The sequence below is a fragment of the Macaca nemestrina genome, chromosome 17, assembly GCF_043159975.1.
Source record: "Macaca nemestrina isolate mMacNem1 chromosome 17, mMacNem.hap1, whole genome shotgun sequence".
Taxonomy (NCBI): Eukaryota; Metazoa; Chordata; class Mammalia; order Primates; family Cercopithecidae; genus Macaca; species Macaca nemestrina.
In genome coordinates this window covers 87986322-88012993 of record NC_092141.1, presented here as the reverse complement: position 1 = coordinate 88012993, position 26672 = coordinate 87986322, and the positions used below count along the sequence as shown (strand labels likewise).

At 54.1% G+C, this 26672-nt stretch overlaps 1 protein-coding gene across 4 annotated transcripts; it reads right to left on the bottom strand.

Moving 5' to 3' along the window:
- Window positions 1-606: 606 nt before the first annotated feature.
- LOC105469254 (C1q and TNF related 1) lies at window positions 607-26435 on the bottom strand. Of its 4 annotated transcripts, none has more exons than XM_011720083.2 (4): window positions 26109-26435; window positions 6231-6402; window positions 3710-3849; window positions 607-2887 (listed from the first exon to the last, which is right to left on the bottom strand). In XM_011720083.2, the coding sequence occupies exons 1-4, from the start codon at window positions 26389-26391 to the stop codon at window positions 2337-2339; spliced, it is 1146 nt and encodes a 381-aa protein (XP_011718385.1). In that variant the 5' UTR covers window positions 26392-26435; the 3' UTR covers window positions 607-2336. The 4 variants fall into 4 exon arrangements, with proteins under 4 accessions (XP_011718385.1, XP_011718387.1, XP_011718386.1 ...); XM_011720085.2 differs by lacking the exon at window positions 26109-26435 and adding an exon at window positions 24698-25079; XM_011720084.2 differs by lacking the exon at window positions 26109-26435 and adding an exon at window positions 23308-23631.
- Window positions 26436-26672: the final 237 nt, after the last annotated feature.

Genomic DNA, 26672 nt, shown 5'->3' with positions numbered 1-26672 from the left:
TTACCTGATTCTCTAAATCCTCCAACAAGTGTTATAGTAAGGGAAGGGAGAGGAAGATTTGAGACACTCAGAAGGGAAGGCCACGTGAAGATGGAGGCAGAGCCTAAGGAGATGCAGCCACAAGCCAAGGAGTGCCTGGGGCCACCAAGAGCTGGAAGGGGCAGGAAGGACCCTCCGCTACAGCCTTATGCCACCCATGCCCTAACCCTGGTTTCCACAGCAGCCCTAGGAAAGGAATAGTGTCCAGGCTGCAGAGCCACGGCCAAGCTGCTACCTCCACGGTTTCTCTCCCTCCCGGGGGACAGTATGGTCCTGCTCAGGAGAGCAAGCCCCTGCCTCCCACCCACCTCTCACAAGTGCCCAGACCTACCCAGGCCCCAGGCATCCGACTTGGGCACACATTCAGCTGCAGTCGACACACGCTCTGGCTGCCCCACCCACGGGAGGCTGCACCCCCAGGAGGAGCGAGGCAACTCAGGGTCCAGCATGTGCCTGCTGGGTGCCAATGTCCCCAGGTATGAAGCTGAGGGCCTCCCAGGCAGGAGTGGACTTTAGGTGGAGAGGAGAAGACGACAATTCGGTTTAATGAGCAAACTGACGAGGCAGGATGCTTAAAACACAATTCTGAGTTTAATGTTTTCTGGAAAGAGCTGGGGGAGCTTAAGCAGCAAGTGTGGCGCTCTGCTTCCGGGCACGCCCACAGGAACTCGGCTTTCAGAGTCTGACCCGCGGAAGTTCTTTAAAGAGAGACACTTAGGGACCCCAGATCCCGGCAGGCAGGCCCAGAGAGGGAAGCAGGATTAGTCAAAACCAGGTGCGGGATGGGGGAAGGAAGAGCGGCAGTGGAGCTTTGGGGGCCCAGCAAGTAGCAAGAACGACCCTGGGCATCAACGTGGGGTGAGGTGGAGAGGGGTTGTGGGGTTCCTGGAGATCAGAGAACGTGGCGGCCATGGGTAGGGCCAGAGCACCGCAGAGACACCGCAGCCCTGCTGCAGGTGGTCCTGAAATTGGTGCAGGGGCTATTGCCTCCCCTGCCACCCAGCTCCTGAGAGAGAATCCTGACCCAGGTGGTTGGGCCGTGCACTTCCTCTTGACTCTGGTCTCAGGACTGAGGCTCACAGAGTCTGAAGAAACAGGCAAGCGTGAGCTTTCCAGCCCCTTCCAGCTCTCCCCTGCTCTGAAGCCTAGAAAAAGCCCCTCTCAGGCTACTGGTCAGAGATCTGGATGAGGGTGGTGGGGGCGGAAAGGGTCTGGATCAGCCTCACTGCCAACCAACACAACACATGTGGAAATGGGGATGCTTAGCCCACGAGGAGACGGGAGACTGCAGTGCTGCATGAGGTGTTTTAAAAAAAACAGAAGCCAAGGCCCCAGGGCCTTCTGGGGCTGATTTATGTGGCAGGCGGCACAGAAAGTAGATGCCAGGGTGGCAGTCATGGAGACCCCCGCCAGGGCTCTGGGGTGGCACGGGGGTGGAGCAGAGTCACACATGGATGTACCAGGAGCTCTGCCCCTCATAGAAACATCTGCAGGCCTGGGGGATTCAGGGGTCCCTGGCCGCTGTCAGGAGCCCTTTGGTTGCTTCTACCAGCCTGGAGCCAAGGCAGGGGGCTCAGCTGTCCCTCTGGGAGGCTGACACTTGCGGTCCCAGCCCCGAGCACCCTGCAGCTGTGACTCAGACCAGCTGAGCCCTTGGGCAAGGCCACAGGGATATCAGGGTCCACCTGTCCCTCAAGAAAATTCCCACGTGGCTTAAAAGAATGAAGCCAGAGGTAGTTTCCTGCCCCCAGCCCCTCCCCTGACCCCAGGGCTTTAACTTTGCATCTTCTCTTAAGTGGAGTCTCAACTGAAAAAGTCCCTCTCTTGGGAGCCAGCAGGCTGGCTGGAAAGACAAAAATAACAATGCTTTTCTTTGTCCTCCACGGTTTACTTTGCTCCTTTTGAGACCTTTAGAATTTGCCTAATTATTTCCAAGGACTGGAGCCCCGGGGCTGCACCCTGGGATGCCCTGCCGCCACCCGCATCTCGCTGTGCGGGCTCCACTTGAGAATGTGTGCCGAGAGGGCAGCGGAAGGTCCCCGAGGGTTCTCGCGGGCCCCCCCCCCCCGCTCTGGTGATTTCATCTGCCGTCAGCTCTCGCCAGAGGCTGCAGCATCTGGGAGCACCGGTCGCTTTGGCTTTCCGTGCGTGCAGGGCATCTCACTGAATTGGCCAAAGCCAGGGAGGCGGAATCCAGGGATGGGGGAAGAGGCGGTGGGGTCAGCCTGGTGCCGAGCCCTGGGGTCCGCACAGAGCAGGGGTGGAAGGTGGCGAGAGGAAAGGAGGTGGCCGGCCAGCTAGGGCTCGGTGGCGTGCTTGACCAGGTAGCCACTGAAGGTGATGTAGGTGTCCAGCTCCTCGCTGAAGATGGCGTTCTCGCGCTCGCCCTTGTAGAGACGCACCCACACCTGGTCCTGCTCCCGCAGCTCCAGCATCAGGCTCTGGCTTTGCATGATGCTGCGGTCACCCACCTGCGCGAACAAGATCACCACCTCCTCCTCATTCTTCATGATGTGCAGGTACGTCTCCTTCTGGTTCCAGGTGTGCACGTTGAGGCTAAAGAAGTAGATGCCGGGCACGTAGCAGTAGAACTTGCCAGTGAACATGTTGAAGTGGCTGTAGAGGTTCACAAACTCCGTGTCGAAGATCACCGTCTGGTAGTAGTGGTTGCTGTGCATGGGCTTCTTCCGGCCCACCGAGAAGGCGGCGTAGTGGCTTTTGCACCGTTCCCCAGGGGCCCCCATGGAGCCCTTCTGCCCTTTGGGTCCAGTGTGGCCCCTGGCCCCTGCTGAACCTGTTTTGCCGTATTTCCCTTGGAGGCCTCGATCTCCGCGGTCACCCTTCTCACCTAAAAGGAACGGGAAGACATGTGCTGTTATTGGAGTAATCCGGTGGTGTCCTGAGCCTTGGCTGCTCACGCTCTGGTCCCTAGCGCAGTCCTGATTCGACCTCACAGCCCTGACCTGGCAGAAGCTTCACTCCTGCCCCCAGCCCCCCACCACGGGCAGCTTCCCAGCCCGGCACAGGGGTATTTTGATTCCCAAACTGGCCAAGCAAACAGACTCAACCTCAAGGACGGTTCTATTTTTGCCGAGAAGCAATAATTTTTTTTCCTTCTGGAAAGCCCTGGTTAAAAAAAAAAAAAAAAGGAACATACAGGTTCGTCCAAAAGCAACGGGCTCTGCGGCCAGACCCACGGCTCGCTCAGCAAATGAACTCCAGATGTCTGGGCCGGCTCAGGATCTAGGCTGCAAGTGTTCCCAGTTCGATTTCACGGGGCTGTGCGGGGTTATCTGCCGTGTGCAGGACCGGGGCGAGCGGGTGGCATTTCAGAAAGCAGGCTGGGGCACCAAGCCCCAAATCAAAGGGCCTAGAAGCCTGGTGTCCACATACAACGGGAGAGACGAGGCCCCAAGTAGCCACTGGGCTCGCTCTCCTGCTCTAGGTCCTGCAGGCCCCTTTCCAACCCCTCCTCTTGGGGAGGGGCCAGAGCCTCAAAATCAATCTCCTGTGCCTTCCCCTCTAGATGACAGCCTGCCTGCCTCTGCTCCGTGTCCCGAGGGAGTCCTTCTGCTCTCACCCAGCCCCACCCTAACGACTCCATCCCTTCCTCCAGATCAGCACAGAGCAGCCCTGGCCACCCCTGTGCTCGTCTTTGCAGCCATCTGACCTTTCAAGATAGTGATGTTGATCTGGGGCACGGCGGTCGCCGGGTACATGGAGGTACCGGGGTCACAGCAGCGCAAGCACCGGGAAACAGGGAGCCCCTCGTCCTGGCTGGGCCTGTATTTTTCATGTTGTTCTTCAGCCCTGAGGGAATAATGCATCACAGTGAAAGTCAGGAACTCTCAGGCCTGGAAACACTTCTGTCTTCTGCTGCCAGTGGGTCTGGTGTGCCTGACCTGCCTTCTCCCTCTCTCACCTGGGCCCACAAAGCTCTGTGTTCATGCTGGTGGGCTCACGGCCCACTCTGGCATCCTCACTACAGAACAACCCCCTGTGCTTTGTTAAAGGCAATGACAGTCCTGGAAACACGGCAATCAGTTGAGCGCCACGCAAGACGGTGGCTGCTTGGGAAAAATCCACACGTCTAGGAGAGGGTCTTGGGTGACACAAGACAGTGCCAGGACTCCCTATCGTGTATCCATGATGCTAGAATATAACATATGAAGCTGACTCGTCTGTGAATGAGAAGGTTCAACTGGATCTTTAGGATTCCTCTCAGCTGCAGCCGCTGGAGAGATTCTAATGTTTCCAACCTGACATTGGAAGGACCGGCCCACGGGCAGGTTGCATGGCGGCGGCTCCTGGCTGCCACCTCGCGGCCCCTCGCGGTATCTTGTGTGCTCTGGCTTGTGGCTCTCCTTGCCCAGGCTGTAGAGCTGCACAGACCCATGGGGGCAGCAAAGTCCCCCTGGATGGGCCAGCCCCTTATCTAACGCTGCTCCCACTTTTACACCCCAGACTATCCAGGAAATGGATCTCTGTGCCCTACGTTCAGCTACCCATAAGCCCAGGACTCCCAGATGGACATCTCACCCCCACCTCTCTCCTAAGCCCCAGACCTTGACTTCAAACTTCTCACCAGAAGTCTGCATCTGGAGATGCAACAGGCCCCACAAATGTCATGTGTGCAAAACAAAAACCCCTGTCCCCATCCCTTCGTCTCTGGAATCTTCTCTTTCTGAGATCTGTTCCTGGCATCAGCAGCGGGTGCCCAGGGTGCAGCCTTCAGCGTCACCCCCAACTCCCCCCACCGAAACCTTCAGCAGAGTCCTGGGCCCCCAGCCTCCAGGCACCTCCAGACCTGAGCCCAGGGCCCTCATCGTCTCTGAGGCACCCCTGCCATTTTGACTCTCGCTTGGAATCTGCCTCTCCCCGCACCAGCTCATCTTCTCTGCTGCCTCCCTCCGGCATTCTTCCGAGAACACTGTCCAATTTAAGCTTTCCCATGACCCCTCTTGTTCTTTCTAGGATTTAGTTCAGGTGAGACCCTCCCCAACTAGACCCAGCTGCCTCTAGGCTCAACTGCCCTCCTGTCCTTCAGCCTCCAGCCTCCAGCACTGGGTCTCACCATCCCAAGCCACCCACCAGCTCCGACAAACACTACCAGCCATGCCTCTGCACACCCCATTCCGGCTACCAGGCGGCTTTCTCCTCCTCCTGCACCTGGGAGGCCCCCAGGTGTCTTCAAGACCTAGTTCACTCCTCTCAGTCTTCCTGGGTCCCGCTCCTCCCTCTCCTGACCCTGCCTCCAGCATCATGGGTCTGCCTCCCTCTCAGCCTCAGAGCTCCTGGAGTCCAGGACTGTGCCAGTCACGTGTCCCCCGTGCCTGGGGGATGGCCTGACTGATAGGAGGGGCTCAATCAAAGAAAGAGGAGGGAGAGGAAGAAAGAACAGAATGGTGTGACTCAGCCTCAAATCCTGTCCAATCCCATTGTACACTAAAGTTAGCCTGAAGCCTCAAGTATCAAGTCAGCCCAACACTCAAAATAACGAAGAGATTCCAAGCCAGGCTTGAGCTGTCGCTGGGTCTCCAGGACCTCACGCTGGATGCATGGCAGTTGGATAAAGCACTCGGCTTCCCTAGGAAATATCCCAGGTCAGCTGGAGTCTCTCTGTCATTGCAGGTCATAGACACAAAGGTAGATGCCATCCAGAGTCCTTCACAACCTTTCAAGGGAAGCCGACACTTGGCCCGCCCGGTCTCTGCTGTCCTCTCCTGTCCTGCAGTGTGATGAGACACGTGGGTCGTGGACACCAGCTCTTGGTCCAGCATCTCTACTAAGGCCATGCTCCATCTCTCCCTGCCTCCAAGTGGTGCCTAGAACCCCAGCGGACATTCTCAGCAGACAAAGTGAGAATGAAAAGACAAACTGGAGGGTGGATTTGGGAGCTTGGTCTGCTCTTTACTTAAGAAGGCAGCTGCAAAGCCACTTGCAGACCCCGCTCCTTTCGGCTTGTGGTGAGGCTGGACCACTGTCTGCAGTTTCAGGTGAGGTGCCCAAGCCACTGAAAAGAGGAATAGCTCGTCCATCCTGCAGGACCAGCCTCCAGCAGGGCCACGGCTCAGCTTTGGCTTTCTCGCCTTCACATCTCACAGTGAACCAACTCCCCCGGGGGCCCCGAGCCCCAGGCTCAGCCTGGCCAGAGCCAGAGATCCTGCTATTACACTCTCGTGGCCCCTCACCTCTCAGCATGGTCCGGCGGGGAGGGGAGCTCCTCAGTCCCCTCCCACTCCTGCTGTTCCCCCTGGACATGGGGCACACGGCTCAGGACCGGGCCAGAGGCAAAGGCCAGGAGCAGGCAGTAGTACGCCAGCAAGAGTCCCTGTCCACGGGAGCCCATCTTCCTCCTGGGCCCTGGTGGGAAAGAAACACACAGGGAAGGCACCAAGTTAGGAAGCAGCTGCACAGAGAAACAGCCTGGAAATCAGAGGCGCTTCCCCAGCTTCACGCCACTGGGAAATGCTGCAGTTACACAGCTTCTGGGAGGACAACCACTCTCACACACCCATGCATGCACACACACAACACACATGCATGCAACCCACACACATGCACTCAACACATGCAATCCACACATGCATACTCGCATACACTCACATGAAACCCACACATTCACATGCACACAATACACATGATGCCATCCAGAGTCCTTCACAACCTTTCAAGGGAAGCCGACACTTGGCCTGCGCAGTCTCTGCTGTCCTCTCCTGTCCTGCAGTGTGATGAGACACTCACACATATACCATCACATGCACTCACATACAATCCACATGCACACATTCACATACATGCAATCCACTCACACATGCACATTCACATACATGCAGCCCACACACGCACACATTCACATACATGCAATCCACATACACTAAACACACGTGCACACACATGCACAAATTCACATACATGCAATCCACACAACACACGTGCACACACACACATGCAATCCACACGGTCAACACACGTGCACACACATGCACACATTCACATACATGCAATCCACACACTCAACACACGTGCACACATGCACACATTCACATACATGCAATCCACACACAACACGTGCACACACATGCACACATTCACATGCACGTATACCCACATCACATGCACACTCACATGCACGCATGCATACTCTCAACACGTTCACATGAATGCTCATCCACTCATGCACACATGCGCTCACATGTACACACACCTTCACACGTGCACACACACTCTGCCCCCAGAGCCTCAGCCAGTCAGGCTGGTGTTGAGAGGTTGCTGAGCAAGGTGCTGTCTCTGCCCACCCAGCCTCTCGGGAAGGAGAGTCCATCAGCCGCTGGCCCCACAGACAATTGTTTACCACCCCTTTTAGGACAGTAAGAAAAATCCCAAGTAAGCTTTGAATGATCATCATCCCTTAACTCAAAGCAAAGCTGGCTCAATGACCAGGTCCTTCACCGGTGGGCAGGTGGGTAGGAAGGCAGCTGCAAGCTGCTTTCCAGCCTCCAGGCGGCACATCAGCGAGTGTCCTTGGCATCTACTTTAGGGACGTGCCAAGCCCAGCCCCGGAGAGCAGTCATCCTTCCAGGAAGCCAACCCCACGTCTCTCACTCCCAGAGTTTTTGGCAAAAGCTTGGGGCAGGGCCCTCTTCATCCAGTATTGGGACAGTCCTTCTAGAAAGGGGTGCTCACGGAGGTGGGGAGTCCAGGGAGCCCTCGAGGGTCGGTGCTTGGGCCCACATTAGACGAACGCCCACCTGCCACCCTGTGAGCGGCTCGCTTTCCTCGCCTAGAAATCTGGCATCAGGAGTCACATGCCCAGCCATTTCAGGTGGGCCGAAAACCTCCCCACCGAGGGGCGTAGCAACTGTGGTCAACTCTAACCCCTCTTTGTTACCAAAATGTAAAACTCAAGAATGTCTCAGGCCCTATGGGAACACCTCATTCAACACACAGCCACCCAGTGAGAAGATGGGTGAGAAGTGCACGTAATCTCCCAAGGTGCCGGGATTCCAGGTGTGAGCCACCACGCCCAGCCTTTAGTGGGCTCTTGAGTGAGGTCTGAAGGGCTCCCCGCAGAGCCTTCACACCAAGTCAACATTGCAGGGGAAGATCTGGAGCCCAAGGCTCTCGTGATGGAGCCTCCAAGGTGAGAGGAGAGCAAGGTGGGCCCCCCCGAACCTCTTTCCTCCCGTCACACATACCTACACCCAGTCTTCACCCCACTGCATGACCCCCGCCCATTCCTGCAGTGCCTTAGCTGGAGCCCCCACCTCCAAGTGTCCTACCAACCAGCTGTCCCTCCCATGCGTCAGGGCCCAGAGACCGTCCCCATGACCAAGGGGCTGCTTAGGCCAGCTCCCACCCAAAATCTCTGATACCTCCCACCACTTGCCAAAGAGAGTGTGTATCTGCACATGTTAATTTGTAAAATGCACATCTAAGTTATCTCTCTAGCCATCAGTCTGGTTAGGTTTGAGAACACTTCCTCATTAATAATTTTTATCCCATCACAGATGGCCCCACAATCCTCTAGAGAGACAATATTCATTCATTACTGTACCACATTTGTAAATGAGAAAACAAAGACTTGGAGAAGCTAATTAGCTTAAAATTCTGTTTTGTTTTGTTTTGTTTTTGAGACAGGATCTCACTCTGTCACCCAGGCTGAGTGCAGTGGTGCAATCTCAGCTCACTGCAGCCTCTACCTCCTGGATTCAAGTCATCCTACCTCAGCCTCAAGGAGAAGGGACTGCAGGTGTGCACCACCACCCAGCTAATTGTTTGTTTGTTTTTTATAGAGACAGATTTTCACCATGTTGCCCAGGCTGGTCTCAAACTCCTGGGCTCAAGTGATCTGCCCATCTCGGCCTCCCAAAGTGCCAGGATTACAGGCTTGATCCTCCACGCCAGGCCAAGGCTGATGTTTGAGCAGGGTGGCTGCATTTGAACTCAGACAGGCTGACAACAGATGACAATAAAATCCTGCCCACCATGTCTTCAACACCCAACTCAAGGTCTCATATTCTTCCTGAAGCCTTCCCAGGCCCCTCAACTGGAAAATTTCTCCATCCTCGCTTTTAGGTTTCTTTTTTGACACAGGGTCTCACTCTGCCTCACTGCAGCCTCAACCCTCCAGGCTCAGGCCGTCTGCCCACCTCAACCCCCAAGTAGCTGGGACTACAGGCATACCCCACCAGGCCCAGCTAAATTTTTTTGTTGTTGTTTTTTCGTAAAGACAGGGTTTCACCGTGTTGCCCTGGCTGGTCTCACACTCCTGAGCTCAAGCAATCCACCTGCCTTGGCCTCCCAAAGTGCTGGGATCATAGGTGGGCGCCATAATTTTGTTTTTCCTATTGTCTCCTACTGCAGAGAGTTTGTCTAGCCTACGAAAGTCCACTCAGCAGACCGTGGGTGACCTCCTCCAGGGCTGGGACGTCCCCCAGCCAAGCATCCTGCAGCCTCCTGAATGTCACTGGTGCTCAGCAAATACTTGTCAGATTGAATTCTCTAAATTTGTTTATTTCTCTATTTCTGTATTTCCTCTGTTTCTCCTTGGCGCCTTAATAATTACTCTGTTTTTTCCTTTTAAGTGGCAAACTTGTGCCAGTTAAAAGGAAAAGAGATTTTCCTTTCTTTAAACATTTTTTCCTGAACCCCAAATGTTTTATATATATCTACACACGTTTACATATATATACACATATACATATACACACACACACACACACACACACACGTGTTTATTTCAGAGAGGTTGGAAAGTAACTACAAAAGGCATTACAAAGCTACCTTGGCTTATTCTACTCTGTGGTTTCTCAACCCTGGCACCATTGGTGTTTTTTTGTTTCTTTTTTTTTTTTTTTTTTTGAGATGGAGTCTCGTTGTCACCCAAGCTGGAGTGCAGTGGCATGATCTCGGCTCACTGCAACCTCTGCCTCCCAGGTTCAAGTTATTCTCCTGCCTCAGTCTCCCTAGTAGCTGAGATTACAGGCGTGCGCCACCAAGCCTGGCTAATTTTTGTATTTTTAGTAGAGACAGGGTTTCGCCATGTTGGCCAGGCTGCTCTTGAACTCCTGACCTTAGGTGATCCACCTGCCTTGGCCTCCCAAAGTGCTGGGATTACAAGTGTTTGCCACCCTGATGCCAACCCTGGCACCACTGAGGTTTGGGCCTAGATGATCCCCTGTGATGGGCTAGCCTGTGTGCTGCAGGATGCTTAGCAGTAACCCTGGACTGTCCACACCAGATGCCATTAGCATCACCACCTCTAGTTATGACAATGAAAAATGTCTCCAAACACGGTAATATGCCTGTTCCCCGGGGGCAGAACTGCCCCTAGCTAAGCACCAGCACTTGTTTTTATGTTGGTCTCTCTCTTTCTAGTCTAGCAAAGGGATTTTCCACACCTTGGTCAGAAGAGATGGGATCCAGGATGCAGCTGGGTTAGGAACAAGGCTGTCACCTGGGCGTGGTAGAGGGGAGGGGGTGGAGCTGGGAAAGCCCAGCAGAGAGCCCCAGGCTCAGGCTGATAGGGAGAAGGCCACTTTGGTGGTGGTAGATCCCCTCAAAAGCCTCCTCTTCGGAGTCAGAGCAAACCTAGACTGAAATCTTTCCTTCTTGAAAAGATCTTAAGAACCATTTTACCAAATCCCACAGCAAAGCCAGCGTCATAACATTATGATCATTTTAGTCACTTTTGGGCAAAAACAGTATTGCCCAACATCTAACCAAACTTGGCTCCAGATCACTATTAGTGATTTCCAGCAAAAATCCCCCTACAGTGGGGAGGCCGTGTCCCAGCAATGTTATCTGGAAGAACGTGTTAGGCAGTTCCAGGAAAGTGCCCCAAGCACATCTTGACCAGTGGTGTGAAACCCACACGAATCCAGATCAACGTGGCCCAGTCTCCAGGCCACATCGCAGTCAAGGCAGCTGAAGACAGTTCCAGCATGACTCAAGCTCTTTACTTGCCTTTCCCAAATCCTGCAAATAAGAGCCAATTTCCATGGTAATTCGGCGACCATTTTCCTCCCCTCCATGTCCCTGAGGACCAGCCACTCTTCAGCGTCCCTTCCCCAACCCCACACCATCCACCTACACCGGACCTTCTCCTGAACAAGAACACATCCCCCTTTACAGGAGGAGGGAGGCCGGAAAAGAGAAACCAGGCTACATACAGGACGGAGAGGAGGACAGGAAGCCTGAGGACACTTCCCTGTTAATTTGTATCCCGGCCAGGCACCGTGGCTCACGCCTGTAATCCCAACACTTTGGGAGGCCAAGGCGGATGGATCACCTGAGGTCAGGAGTTCGAGACCAGCCTGGCCAACATGGCAAAACCCCGTCTCTACTAAAAATACAAAAATTAGCTGGGCGTGGTGGCGCGGGCCTATAGTCCCAGCTACTCGGGAGGCTGAGGCAGGAGAATTGCTTGAACTCAGGAGGCAGAGGTTGCAGTGAGCTGAGATCACACCACTGCACTCCAGCCTGAGCAACAGAGTGAGACTCTGTCTCAAAAAAAAAAAAAAAGAAAGAAAAAAAAATTGTATCCCTTGGTCGTGTGCCGCGGCTCACACCTGTCATCCCAGCACTTTGAGAGGCCAAGGTGGGAGGATTGCTTGAGCCTAGGAGTTCAAGACCAGCCTGGGCAACATGGTAAAGCCCCATCTCTACCAAAAACACAAAAATTAGCCAGGCATGGTGGTGTGCGCCTGTAGTCCCAGTGGCTGCTCAAGAGACTGAGGTAAGAGGATCACCTGAGTCCAGGAGGTCAAGGCTGCAGTGAGCCATGATCACACCACTGCACTCCAGCCTGGGTGACAGTGAGACCCTGCAGCAATAATAATAATAATAAATAATAATAAATAATTTTTATCCCTTCACAGGCCTCATGGATCTGTGGTAGATCCTTTAAGGAGGCAGTAGTTACACATAAGTTCATGATTCCTTGTATTTGTTTCAAATTGGGCCTATTGGCTGGATGCAGTGGCTCACGCCTGTAATCCCAGCACTTTGGGAGGCCGAGGCGGGTGAATCACGAGGTCAGGAGATCCAGACCATCCTGGCCAACATGGTGAAACCCCGTCTCTACTAAAAATACAAAAATTAGCTGGGCGAGGTGGCGGGCGCCTGTAGTCCCAGCTACTTGGGAGCTTGAGGCAGGAGAATTGCTTGAACCAGGGAGTCAGAGCTTGCAGTGAGCGAGATCATGCCACTGCACTCCAGCCTGGTGACAGAGTGAGACTCCATCTCAAAAAAAAAAAAAAAAATTAGCTGGGCGTGGTGAATAAATAAATAAATAAGTGGGTCCTGTTATATTTTTGTCTCACCTCCATGCTCTCATGCTCGTGTGCTGACAGCGGACCCCTGAAGCTCTGGGACTGTGTGCCTGGGTTTTGTCCTGACGCTCCACCCAGTGCAGGGCCTTTTGACAAAAGCATTCTGTAAACACTGTTTTCCTTTTTCTTTAATCCTCATCAGGTGAGCAGCTGTTCAGAGAGGCAAGAAGCCTATAATCTCCTTGAATTGGAAGGAGCCTTGGCAGACAAGTCCAAGCTGCCCTCTCAGCTGACAATCTAACACAGGCTGAGTTTACTGAATGCCCATGATTTGCATGGCATTGTGCAAGGGCTTGGGAGGAAGTGATTCAACCATAAACTAAATCTATTCCCTGACCTCAAGAATATAACAGGCTAGTGAAGGAAACAGACACGTACCCAATTATAGCTCAAGACAGAATAACACATGTTGAATTAAAATGCTAAGTGGGTAACATTCTAGAACTGTAGTGTCCGGTACAGTGGCTGCTATGTGTGGCTATTTAAATTTAAATTAATTAAAATGAAAGAAAATTCAAAATTCCGTTATTCAGCTACACTAGCCACATTTCAAGCATTCAATAACTATTAATACATGTAGGCCAGGCACCGTGGTTCGTATCTGTAATCCCAGCACCTTGGGAGGCCAAGGTGGGAGGATCGCCTGAGCCCTGGAGTTAAAGACCAGCCTGGGCAATATATCAAGACCCCATCTCTACAAAAAATGCAAAAATTAGCCAGGCATGGTGGTGTGCACCTGTAGTCCCAGCTACTCTGGAGGCTGAGGCAGGAGGATCGATTGATCTCAGGAGGTTGAGGCTGTAGTGAGCCATGACCTTACCACTGCGCCCTAGCCTGGGCAACAGAGCAAGACCCTGTCTCAAAAAATAAAAATAAAAAGCCACATGTAGCTAGTGGTTACCATGTTGGAAAGTATAGAATAGAACATTTCAATCATTGCAGAAAGTTCTGTTGGACAGCTCTGTTCTAGATTAAAATGAAGTCATTGGGGAGGAAGCAGTAACTGTGAACAAACAGCAGGCCAGAAATCTGGGAGGCATTTAGACCCTTTCCTCTCAAGCAACCGCATCTCATCCATCCCCAGCCTGCTTGAATAGCTCCTAAAGGCCAACTCTCCCTCCTACCCTGTGCCTGTATCAGATGCCCTCCAGGGGCTCCGCTGTCCCCCAGACCTCAGTCCACCCAAGACAAGCACCTTCGTCTGCCTTTTCCAGGGTCTGGATATTGCCCGCCCCGCTTCCCCCTAGTTTACATTCATCTCCCAGGGAAGCTTGGCATAAGATAGGACTTTATCCCACACCTAGTGGTTTCCAGTTCAAGAACTGGATTCAGGCCAGGTATGGTGGCTCACGCCTATAATGCCAACACTTTAGAAGGCTGAGGTGGGCAGATCACTCGAGGCCGGGAGCTCGAGACCAGCCTGGCCAACATGATGAAACCCCGTCTCCACTAAAAATACAAAAATTAGCTGGGAGCAGTGGTGTGTGTCTGTAATCCCAGCTACCCAGGAGGCCGAGGCAGGAGAATCGCTTGAACCTGGGAGGCAGAGGTTGCAATGAGCCGAGATCGCATCACCGCACTCCAGCCTGGGCAACAAAGCAAGACTCTGTCTCGAAAAAAGAATACGATTCAGCCCAGCACCCAAACACTCCTGGTTTCTACACAGCCTCAATGGTCCCTCAGCCATCACCACCCCTTCGTGCCACTCCCTCCTGCCACCTTTGGAACATCCCCAGAATCCTCCCAACCAGAAGAGAAGCCCTGAGTCCACTCCCCCTCGGCTCTGACATGAGTCGAATTCTCCTGTTGAGAAGCATAGAGCTCTCCTGTTGTTGCAAGAGGACTCAGGTACTGGGGCGCCAAGAAAGAGGAAGGTGCCACGTTGGGGTGTCCTTCTGACAGGTGACATCTGCTCATAGCCCTTTCCTTCCCGCCAGAAGCCATTCGTCACACTAATTGCCCATTGACCAAACTCCTCTGGTGATGGGCAGGAGGCGGGCAGAGTGGCTCCCATTTGATGAGTGACGTGTGTTTACCTCTTCTAGAAGCCCATTTAATAGCTAATGTTCCCTGCTATAATTGCACTGCCCCCACTGATCTCACACTCTCCTTCTTCCCCTCAACCTGGTGGTGGATGGGGGTCCCTTATGGAAGGAATTCTGGCCAGATGGAGGCGAGCAACCGCTTTTCCTGAGAGGCGCCGGGATCCTGGAGCCTATGTCCTCTCTCAATCTCCCTCTCCCATTTCCAGAAAGCTGCCCTCTGTCTTGCAGAAGGAGGGTTTGTGTTTAAGGCTTAGGTGTTTATTTGGTTACTTCCAAAGCCCAAGTCCAGGGATGAATACAGACTCTTCCAGGGCTACTTGCTAGTTCATTAGCAACGGTTTCCTCTTCCCTGGATGGGAATGAAGTCTGGCTTGGGACAAAAAAGTGAAGCGAAGACAGGCCAAGAATTCTCCCATCCTAAAGCATCTCCCTCCCATCTTGGAGCAACTGTACCTTGACCAGGAAGGACTCACCTGGAGCAAAGAGTGGGACTCAGTGTAAATTTTCGCCCAGGCCCTGCAAACAAGGAGGCCGCATGAGCCGCCAGGCATCGGGCCTTCAGGGCGCTTGGCCAGCCCAGCCTTCAGAGCTCCGATTCTGTCCCAGTGGAAACAAAGATTTCCTTGAGTAGAGCAGCTGTCCTCAGCTCACCTCCCAGCTGGAAGGCCTCGGGCGGCAGGCTTGCCCCTGCTTTGAGAACCGTGTGAGAGAGGAGAGGCACCAACAGCTGCCCTTGGCCCACTCTGCAGGTGGCCTGGCCCATTGCCCACTTCCCCAGAACCAGCAGCGGGGACGCCCTCAGGGGCTGACCGCTCCCAAGACAGAGGGAAGAAAGAACCTGGGAATTCTATGGCCTGGTGCCCCACCGCACCCAGCCCTTTACAAGCAGCACGGATGTCTTTGGTTGTCTGGGGCCTGGACAAGCCCCAGCATTTTCCAGGCAGTTCCCGAGGAAGCCTGGCATAAGACAGGGCTTTATCCCCAGCCTGGGGCCTCTAGGTCAGGAATATAATCAGCACAGCATCCCACTGGCCCTCCTCCTGCCGGCCCCGCCCCGACTGTTCGGCTGCGATCACCCACGACCCTCGTGGTACCCAACACCCTTCTGCATTCCTCTTTCGTGTCCCCATAGGCATCTGCCAATGTCGACTGCCCTCTTCTTCAGCCCTGGGATTTGGCCCACACTGTCTCCCAGTGTTTAACCTTCCTGATCAACCCCCAAAGACCCATGCTCTCCAAGGCTGTTCCTCAGTTCTCAGCTCCTCTTGCTCCTAATTCTCCTACATTTATTTATTTATTTATTTAGGAGACAGGGTCTCCTTCTGTCACCCAGGCTGGCGTGCAGTGGTACAATCATGGCTCACTGCAGCTTCAAACCCCTGGACCCCAATGATCCTCCCATCTCAGCCTCCTGGGTAGCTGGAACTACAAGCGCATGCCACCACATCCAGCTAATTTAAAAAAAAAAAAAATTGTTTCAGAGACAGGGTCTCGCTATGTTTCCCAGGCTGGTCTCAAGCAATCCTCCAGCCTTGGCCTCCTAAAGCAAGTAGGAATATCAGCGTGAAGCCACCGCGCCTGACCTCTTTCTGCCTGTCCTGGTCCACACCACATCTTCTGCTGACAATGCCCCAGTCCACGTCCCCACCACTGACCTGGCTGCTGAGACCTGGGCTTGCAAATGTTGAAGTCAACACAGTGGCTGTGAGCCACGTGGGGCTATGTCAGTTAAACAAGGTGAAATGTCCAGTTCTCAGTTACTGGAGCCACATTTTAAGTGCTCACGTGACTAGCAGCTGCCATAGCTGCCATACATACTAGACAGCGCAGCTCTTAGCACCTTGCACCATGGCTGAAGATTCTGCTGGGCAGCCCTGGTCTAGACCCACATAAGCAATCGTCTGCTGAGCGCCTCCTCTTCGCTCTGCGCCAAGCTTTTTTTTTTTTTTTCTTTTTTGAGATGGAGTTTTGTTCTTGTCGCCCAGGCAGGAGTACAATGGCACAATCTTGGCTCACTGCAACCTCCGCCTTCTGGGTTCAAGCGATTCTCCTGCCTCAGCCTCCCAAGTAGCTGGGATTACAGGCATTTGCCACCACACCCGGCTAATTTTTGTATTTTTAGTAGAGACGGGGTTTTGCCATGTTGGCCAGGTTGGTCTTGAACTCCTGACCTCAGGTGATCCACCCACCTCGGCCTCCCAAAGTGCTGGGATTACAGCTGTGAGCCACTGCACCGGGCTGCTCTGCCCTAAGGCTTTTAAGCCCCCGATTAACTCATCCCCTTCTCCCCCATCCTCACCACACTGGCTTCTCCTCCTGTGGCTCGCAGCTTGGTGAAAGCAATGCACACCATCACGCAGGGTCCCGGGCCAGAAGCCTGCAAGCCACATGGATGCCACCTTCCTTGCACCTGCCACATTTCATCCATCGCCAACCCCCTGCAGGTCTCCTCTCCTGTCCATCACTTCTTCCCCAGTCCTGGCTGGTTTTCTGCCTCCCGTCTGTCTCCCACACTGCTTCCAGAGGCAGCTTTGAAAAACGCAAATCTGAATGCCACCCCGGCTCCAAGGGCTTCCTATGCCAATAAAGGAAGGAGTAAGCCCTGAGCGTTTCCATCTGGCCCTTCCCCACACCGCACGAGTCCCCTTCACTCCGGCTCCCTGGAGCCACTCAGTCCCTGACAGGTCACACTCGAGGTCTCGTCCTCTGGCACACGCTCTTGCCTCTGTCTGGATGCCCATTTCTCCTCCACCTTCTCCATTGTGTATTCTCCAGAGCTCAGCCTGAGGCCACCTCCTCCAGGAAGTTGCCCAGACCCGGGTGTGCTGTAGGTGCCCCTCCCCCAGCATCCGGAAGAACCGGTCTGCAGTCCTTGGTTTCCTCTTCCTGTCCCCACAACTCCAAGCCCCTGGGGAATGGGGGCCACATCTCATTTCTCAGGCATTACCAGCATCCGGTGTCTAATTCTCAACAGGGCTCGAATGCTCCCCTCACCTTCAATCAATCCCAAGTACAGAGCCAAAGATGACACGCCCCAGCCACAACTCTGTCCAAATCTCTCTCTAACTCCAGCTGGGGATACAGAGATCCAAGGTACGTCACTGTCACCAGAATGCTGACTGCCACGTAGCCATCTTCCCCAGAAATGCTCCTCTTATCTGCTCTCAGAAAGCCTACTCTTTCAAAGAGATGAAACCATTGCCTCCATTCACCAAGGTTACAAACCACCTACATGTCCAGGAAGACGGTCTAATGAAATACATGGCTGGGTGCAGTGGCTCATGCCTATAATCCCAGCACTTTGAGAGGCTGAGGCAGGCAGATCACCTGAGGTCAGGAGTTCAAGACCAGCCTGGCCAACATGGTGAAACCTTGTCTCCACTAAAAATACAAAATTTAGCCAGGTATGGCACATGCCTGTAATCCCAGCTACTCAGGAGGCTGAGGCAGGAGAATTGCTTGAACCTGGGAAGCGAGGATGTAATGAGGTGAAATAGCACCACTGCACTCCAGCCTGGGTGACAGAGTGAAACTCCATCTCAAAAAAAAAAAACAAAAAATTTACAGTGCATCCATATGATGGAAACTAGAAAAACGAGGTGGTTGATGAGAGTGGTGAACTCAGCAATAGGGAGGGATGGGGATTGTGGCAGTCCAGGAAACGTGATCTTTCTAAAGACATTTAAATAAGTAACATGGAGGGATCGGGGCGGGGGGAGGCAGAATCAGCCAGCAGCACCAGTTAGGAGTCTCTGTAAACAGGTAAGTATTTACTGACATGGAAAGATGTTTGGGCTGGGCGCAGTGGCTCACGCCTGTAATCCCAGCACTTTGGGAGGCCGAGGCAGGTGGATCACTTGAGGTCAGGAGTTCAATACCAGCCTGGCCAACATGGTAAAACCCCGTCTCTACTAAAAAATACAAAAATTAGCTGGGTGTGGTGGCACGTGCCTATAATCCCAGGTACTCAGGAGGCTGAGGCAGGAGAATTGCTTGAACCCAGGAGATGGAGATTGCAGTGAGCCGAGATCGCGCCACTACACTGCAGCCTGGAAAATGCAGCGAGACTCTGTCTCAAAAACAAGAAAGAAAGAAAAAGAAAAGAAGGAAGGAAGGAAGGAAAAGAGAGAAAGAAGAAAGAAAGAGAAGAAAAGAAAGAAAGAAAAAGAAAAGAAGGAAGGAAGGAAAAGAGAGAGAGAAAGAAGAAAGAAAGAGAAGAAAAGAAAGAAAGAAAAAGCAAAGAAGGAAGGAAGGAAAAGAGAGAGAGAAAGAAGAAAGAAAGAGAAGAAAAGAAAGAAAGAAAAAGAAAAGGAAGGAAGGAAAAGAGAGAGAGAAAGAAGAAAGAAAGAGAAGAAAAGAAAGAAAGAAAGAGAGAGAGAGAGAAGGAAGGAAGGAAGGAGAAAGAAAGAAAGGAAGAAAGAAAGAAGAAAGAAAGAAAGTTTGTAAAGCAGTAATGAGTTTTGAAAATGCAGGTTGAAAACATGCAGACCCAAACACACACACACACACACACACACACACACACACACACACACAAAACCACAAAGACCCAAAGGCCACCCACCGGGCTGCCAACAGCGATTATCTGCAGTGATGAAAATACAGATGCTTACCATTTTCTTATTTTGGCCTCTCTGTTTCTTTCCCCTGTAACAGTCACGTCCTCTTTCACAGTAAGGACACATTATTTTCCACTTAGAAAAATGACAAATAAGCCCCACCCTGGGGACTAAGGGAGCATTTTGTTTATTCCAGGAAACTCGACTAGATGAATAGAAGAGTAGGATGGGGAGAAAAGAGGGCTTGTGATGTTGCGTTGTTTAAGGCTCAAGCGGAACCACGGGGAATATAAGTTGACCTAGTGCTGAAGTGTCACGCTCTTTTGCTCATTTGTTCAACAGGTGTTTATTGAGTGTCTACTACATACCCGGCAGGGAGCTGGATTCTCGGGACAAATGGAACAAGAAACCCCTTCCTTTGGGCAGTAAAGCCCCTAGCAGCTATGGTATGGGATGTGTTAGGACCAGGAACGGCACAGGTGGTAGGGAGCCCAGCAGGGTGGTACTTCATCCAGGCTGGAATTAGGCGAGCCAGAGAGAACCTGTTTCCTAGCAGTGAGGGGCTTTGTCTTTGGCCCTTGCTGTTGAAGGAGGCTGCCTGAGTAGGGCCGGTGGCCTGCAGCATGAAACAAGGAAACGGAGCCCAGTCCTCAGCCCACCCTGTGCGTGATGTGCAATGGCTGGCATGTTCCTGGACCTAGGAGTAGCCCAATGCTTATCAGAGGTTGCTTCTGACAAAGCCCTGCTACCCCTGAAAAGCCACCACTGAGAGCCAGGCTGTGGGCGTGGTGCCTTCCTTACACCACTGAGCTTGATCCTTAGAATACCTGATCCTTAGAATGCGTAAACAGACTCAGAGCAATGGAGCCGTCTGCCCCAGGTTCCACAGTGGGGAGGTGCTGGAGCTCAGATTCGATCTAGGTGTGTCCGACAGCAAAGCACATTACACTTCACCCCGAGGGGTGGCCAGAAAGATGCCAGAGAGCATAGGCTCCTCCTCCCAAGTCATGGTGCAGCAACCGTTCCCACCCGCTGGCTCTCTTGGGGCAGCCCAGCAAGCCGCTCTCATGAGTTATGACAGTTGGGTTATGGCACCCACCAATTTGCTTACTTGTTTACAGGTGGAACGGCTGCAGCAGCCTTTGGCTTTGAGGACTGTATCCAGCGGCTGAGCCCTTGCGTTCATCATTCAACAGAGGATTACTGGGCGCCCACTACATGCCAGGTATGGTACCAGGCACCAGGGTAACCATCGTCCTTGATGCAAGGTGCTAAGATATCCCTGGTGCCAGCCTGCTGGCATCTTAAAATACACCACTGGAGTTTAATTCCTTTGGATTTAGGCATGGGATAACCAGGAACATACACATGCACACCTTAAAATGTGAGGGGCTTGGGCAGTGTGGCCCATCGGATGTGCATTTTTAGGGCACTGCTTTTATAGAGTGAAGAGAGACCAGCATGCTGGCAAGCTCTGAAGAAGGGACAGAAAGGCCCACGTGCAGGGGTACAGATGCTTTTCTCTCCCAGCCAGTGCCCTCTAATGGGCAGAAGCAGACCCGAGCTCTGGGTTGCAAAGGAATCTGAGTTCATGTACCACACAGGGAGGACCCACAGGACCATGAGTCTTGCCCTCATCATTAACCTTTCATGGAGGAGGTGGCTCCCCTGAATGCCAGAAGACGCGAGAGACCTGTGGTCACCCCCTAACCCACTCAGATCCTTCCATCTCTCACTTTAGACTCTTTACAAGGAGAAAGGGTCCAAGCATTTTCTGAACACACCTCTGTCCCCAGCTGTGAAGACCAGCCCCAGGAACCTGTGCGCAGAGATGGGGGGCCCTGCCCACCTTCTGACCTGCATCCACCTCGAACCCACCCAGGGCTGGCAGCTCTCCCAGGCGCGGTCCTTTTCCCTCCCTGCTTCCCAGGGCAGAGGGCGGCTGGTATCCAGATGTCTTGCTGAGGGGGATGGGTACAACCCAAAGCATAGGGTTTGGGGCATTCCACCAAGTATGGCTTTAGCCGTGGCCAAGAGCAACATTTGACCCAGCACGGGGCACCAAGAACTTGACTTCCCCATGCCCCACCGGCCCGTCTGCCTCTTCTCCTCCTCCCTCGACTCCTGCCTCCCTGCCTGCCGTCTCCTGCTCTACTCTGTCTCATGTCAAGGAAAATTCCTACAGGAGCCAGGGAGATGGGCAGACACGGGCCCAGCCACAGCCGTCCCGACGGCTGTCCTGGACAGGATGGGGGCCCAGGGAGGGGCCTGCAGTCTGTGCCAGCCCCGTCTGAGGCTGGAGAAGGGCTTAGCTCCAGGGAGCCTCAGAGGCAAGATAGGGGTGCCCCAGTGTACAGTGGGGACTGTGGGGGTCCCCATGCCCCTGCCAGAGACCATCCCCCTTTGAACCACATTCAGATGCCAAGCCCAGCTCTGGAAATCAAGTGTGGGCAAGAACAGGTAGCTGCAGCGGTGCTGATGTGCCAAAAGCCACTCATATCACCCCAGCACAAGTGTCACACAGCCGTGACCTTGACAAGGACCCAGAGATAAAGATCCTTCCCACATGGCCCCGAAGCCCCTCCCCCCTCCCTTCCTGCTAACACCACATGCCTCACCCGGAGAACCAGAGGCTGCAGCGGCGGCAGTTGGAGTATCTCACTGCGGGGCTCGGGAAGGAGGAAAGGAGTGAGCATGCCCTGCTCCTGCACGTCCCTGTTTAAGCTCAGAACTGACCCTTCCAGGCAAGGACCCCAGCATAGACCCCAGGACAGGACCCCAAGGATCCTCGGCTCATGAGAGCAGCTGCTGGGCTGCCCCAAGAGAGCCTGAAAGAAACCCATTGTTGAGCTGGCATCGCTGTTTCTTCCAGACTGCTCTCTCAAGCGGGCAGGGAGTTCTCACCCTGCATGAAGGGGTCAGCGGGGCAGCGTCCTGTCCAGAGAGCTGCCTTGTGCCCCATGACACCAGCAGGCCATTTTCAGCAGGTTAACAGGGGAAATGGCCTGTGGCCCACGAGGTAGTGCCCCCACTTGAATATCTCTAGAGGCTACTGATTGTCAGGCAGAGGTGGGACTGTCCAGGGGGTGGTGTAACCTGCTCCTTCTTCCTGCCCTTCCTGGTGTCCATCACCCCCGCCCCTTCCCTAAGGTTCTGGAACCTGAGCCACAGCCCCCGATCCCAGGAACTGGAACCCATCAGGACAAGACACAAACGGGAAGCTCCAGGCCCCGCGCACAACTGTATCTACGAAATCCTTTTCATCTTTGTTTTGATGAGCAAAGTTCAATGCCAGAATATTTGGTTTATGAGTCATGCTAATTACAGCTGGGGGGAGGCACCAGGAAGAAGAACAGAAAGGAGCATGTTCCAAAAACACTCTGTTGTCCTGGTTGCCCTGAACAGGGGGGTCACTTCCTAGGAACAAGGAGGGAACCCACAGCCTTCCTGGGACAGCTTGGGCTTTCTCTGCTCCCACGTGGGAGGACATCCCTCGCCAGCTGGCTGCACCTGCCTGGGAAGGGCAGTGGTGTCCTGTGGCCGCAGAGCACCCATCTAGGGCTTCCTGCCTCCCTGAGCAAGCTCACTGGGGACACCACCCTTGGCGACACAAAAGGAGGAGAGGGAGACAGGAGGAAAAGTCGAGAGTCCCTGGGTAGCAGACCTGTGTCCTTCCTGCCCCTGGGCATTCTCTGTTGGCAGCTGGGAGAGAGTAGTTCCCAGCCTCAGTTTGGCCCACTGAGCACCATGTTCCAACACCAGATAGGAAGGTTAAAAGTATACGCCCTGGAGGCCAGGCGCTGTGGCTCACTCCTGTAATCCCAGCATTTTGGGAGGTTGAAGCTGGTGGATCACTTGAGGTCAAGAGTTTGAGACCAGCCTGACCAACATGGAGAAACCCCGTCTCTACTAAAAATACAAAATTAGCCAGGCGTGGTGGTACACGCCTCTAATCCAGCTACTTGGGAGGCTGAGGCAGGAGAATCGCTTGAACCTGGGAGGCAGAGGTTGCAGTGAGCCGAGATTTGGCCTTGTACTCCAGCCTGAGTGACAAAAGCAAAACACTGTCTCAAAAAAAAAAAAAAAAAAAAAAGAAGAAGAAGAAACATACAACACACTTGGGATAAAGACACAGATTGGAGTCTGGAGTTCTCCATCCCTGTCTCTAGGACCTCAGGCAAGCCATGAGCCTCTTGAGCTTTGCAGCTCTGCTCTTCCCACAAGTGAGAATTCCCTTGATAGAAGTGTTGAGAATTAACTATTATAATAGCTATTATAATTATTAATATAATGTTCAGCACCTGCCATGTGAGAAGCAGACACACAAACCTGTGGCTAACATCATGATGATGATGATGAAGATGATGATGATGAAGCTGATGAAGATCATGAGTGCCACTGTTGTTGTTGGGTGGTCTCTAGGGGCCTCTCCAGCTCCACAGGTCTAAGAGGGAGGGTGGGGAAGCTTCCGCTTGTCCTCAGCCCTCGGCTCCCGTCTCCCTGTCTTGGTTCCCTGCTCCCTGGTTGGCAGGTGCTGGACAGGCCTCCTGGAGCATGTCCTCCCAAGTCCTCCCGCTCCCTGCGGCACACACAACAGCCAAGTGCGTCTATCTGTGGCTGTTCATGGCTGCACAGCCTGCCAGGCAGCGTGTACTTTCCAGCACTATAAAAAGCAGAGGCCGGGCAGCCTGTAAGGACGTCACATGCTCCCCTGGGGCCGTGAAGTGGCCAGCGGAGGAGAAAACAGTTTCTCACGACATTTCTCATGTTCAAAGCTCAGGACCAGAAAGCTCCCAGCACGTCATGTTACCGCCTTTCCTAGAAACTAGGTGGGGTAGAAGAGTCAGGAACACCTCACAGAGGGGGGCGGCTTCCTCCCTCCCTCCCAAGCAGGGATGAGGCGGCCCAAGGGTTCATAGAAGATAATCTGGCTTTCTGGGGCTGGAAGAGTGTGGCCCGGGAATTGGACCCCGCGAGGCCCGGGCTAACGGTGGGGACCACACCTGCACCGGAGGAGAAGCCCTGGCCAGAAGCTCCCGGGCGGCTCAGATGCTCCAGCCCCAGGCCAGGGGCCACTCCCAGTGGCACAGGCAGCTTAGCTTCCCAGGAGGGCCCCGGGGAAGCAGCATTGTTTTTTCCTGCCCAAGCTGGACCCCCTCCAGGACACCAAGGCTGTCAGATGCGAGGGCCAAAGTCAGCGCTTCCTATTCCGTGAAGGATCCAGGTTGGCCACAGACAGGACTGGACAGACCCGGCGGTCAGGAGGTCCCGGTGACATGGAGTGGGGTGAAGCCATCCCCACCAGGTGCAGCCGCGAGCATTAGTACCATTCCGCTTCCTTCCACACCCTCAGAAAGGCACCAGAGAACAGTGAAGCAAGATAAACACCCCACAAAAAACTGGGGGGAAGGTGCAATGACTCCCGTTAGTATCCATGTGCAGAAGAGCCCGGCTTCTCCAGAGTCAGGGAGATCTGGGACCATCACGACCCCCCTGCGCAGAGGCGCCTATGGCGGGGGCTGAGCCATAGCCGGCCGCCAGGGCTGCCCCGGAAACCCCGGGTCTTTCTGCCCCTGCGCCACCGCCGCCAACCCGGCCCCTCCTACGGCGCTCCCCGTCCGTCCTGGCCCAGGTGTCTGCCATCCCCGCCCTGGCCACCAGGCTGGAGCCACGAGGACAGGGGCGGGGCGGCGCTGGGTCCCCCGGCTGGGCCACCTACCTCCGTCCCGCCGGCCGCTCCTCCCGCGCCGCTCTTAGAGCATCTCCCAGCGGCCAAGCCTCCTCCCGGCCAGGTCCGGGGCGACGCACGGTCTCGCCGAAGGAGACAGAGCAGGGGAGAAGGTCCCCCGGGGGACCACGGTGCAGAAGAGGAGGGTGGGGGGCGGTGCGAGCAGCCACGGGTCTCCCCCCCAGCACCTCCGTCTCCCCGGCGCGGTCTCCGAGGTCTCCGCGACCAGAAGCGGAAGCGCGGTTTCTCGAAAGTAAAGGAAGAGACGAAGAAAGTGGGACAGACGCGCAAGGAGCGAAGCCCAGCCAGATGTGAGCAGCGAGGAGCCTCCAACACCCCCAGCGCTTTTCGTCCAAACAGCAGCCGCGGAGGATTAACCGTGTGTGCCCCGCGCCGCGCCGCAGGGATATCCAGCGGCCGCCTCCTCCTGCCCCCTGGGGAGCCCGCCAGACTGAGAGTGGGGGTGGGGCCGATTCCGTGAGTCTGGAGGTCCGTCCAGAGGCGGAGGGGCTGCGAACCCTGGACGAGGATGCCCCCCACAGAATGGGGGTGCCCAGCAAGGCTGAGCGCTCCTAGTCACTTGGTAGCAGAGGGATGGGCTCCAAGGCCTCAGGGATCCCCTGTAGCCAACCCCGACGGGTCAGGTCTCCAAACAGTGGCAGACCTGAGACACCCCATGCATCATAGGGGACTCAGACAGGTTTGGGGGAATCTGTGAGCCCCCTATAACAAAATGCCAAAGTGTGTGTGTGTGTGTGTGTGTGTGTGTGTGTGTGTGTGTGCACGCACGCGCGCACACACATCTTTGGAAGGTGATGGTCCACTGTTTTGTTCAGGGTCTTGAGAGCTCTGTGATCTAAAGGTTAGGAAGGAGCCCCTGCCCGGAAGATTTCCATTTTCCAGAGAATAGCACAGAGTACAGTGGTGGGCCAGGGCTGGCTGGAAGCACTCCTCAATCTCTATCAGGCCTCTCATTCCTTGATACGAAAACTTGACATTTTCTCAATCATACACAAATATTTTTTCTAAACAAGGCCCACAGGCCGCCCTCCCATCCTGATCCCTAATCCAGACTGCTCCAGAGCTGGCCCTGGTTGGGGCCCAGTCTCCATCCTAGACTCTGCGTCAGCCCCGCTTGTTCTGGAAACTTACCATATCACTAGCAGGGGAAGGATTTGGCCAGAGAAGCAGAAGTCTGCTCTGATGATAACAGCGTTCCCCTTTTTTTGCTTCTTTTCTCCCTGCTCTGCCCTGTTCTCTCCGAGCGGTCCCTCACCTCCATGCTGTAGCTGGATTTTTTGGTTTTGTTATCACTCCTGTGAGGGTCTGTCTCTGGCCAAACAGGAGATGTGAAAACGGGGATGCTGACTGGGACATTCAGAGCAAAACTAAGAGGTCTCACCTTTCCCTGCCTGGAGTGTCCTCCCATCCGCTGCACCAACAACTGGACAGATGAAAAGAATCAAAAGGAAGAGGAAGAAGATGGTGCAAGCTTGATGCCCGCTGCCTTGCTCCAGGCTGGGCAAGGCCAGCACTCGCGTAGAGCTGAGGACGAATGGAGATGAGAACAGAAGGAGAGGCCTCTGGGCAGGTGAGGCACCCAACAGCCACTCCACAGAGGCCCTGACTGGGTACGCCAACCCCTCCTGTGAGTACAGGGAGAAAGGCTGCCCGGCCTCCAGCATCCGGGGGAACTCAGAGGACACGCACAACGAGGATATGAAGTCAACACTACTTAACCAACTAGAGATGCGGCCTCCGCTAGGCTTAGAAGATCAGGAGTTGCTTGTGTTCTTGGCATACGTATCTGAGGCTTGGCAAAACCTACATCCCGGGTTGCTTATTGATACAGGAAAAGCCAGAGATAAGCTTGTCTCCATTCCTGTAAGTGACATGAGGAAGTTTCCCAGTCACCAGGAGCAAGGCCTAGCACATGGATTGACCTTTCCTTAGTTACTCTGTCCTC

Bases quoted from the DNA above. Each gene is read 5' to 3' on its own strand.
- LOC105469254 (XM_011720083.2), bottom strand. From the start codon at position 26,391: ATGCTGGAGGCCGGGCAGCCTTTCTCCCTGTACTCACAGGAGGGGTTG. The intron at 6,403-26,108 runs GTGAGACCTCTT...CTTTCCCACCAG, and splicing joins GACACTCCAGGCAGGGAAAG to GGCCCAGGAGGAAGATGGGC. The intron at 3,850-6,230 runs GTGAGGGGCCAC...TTATTCCCTCAG, and splicing joins CCGCCGGACCATGCTGAGAG to GGCTGAAGAACAACATGAAA.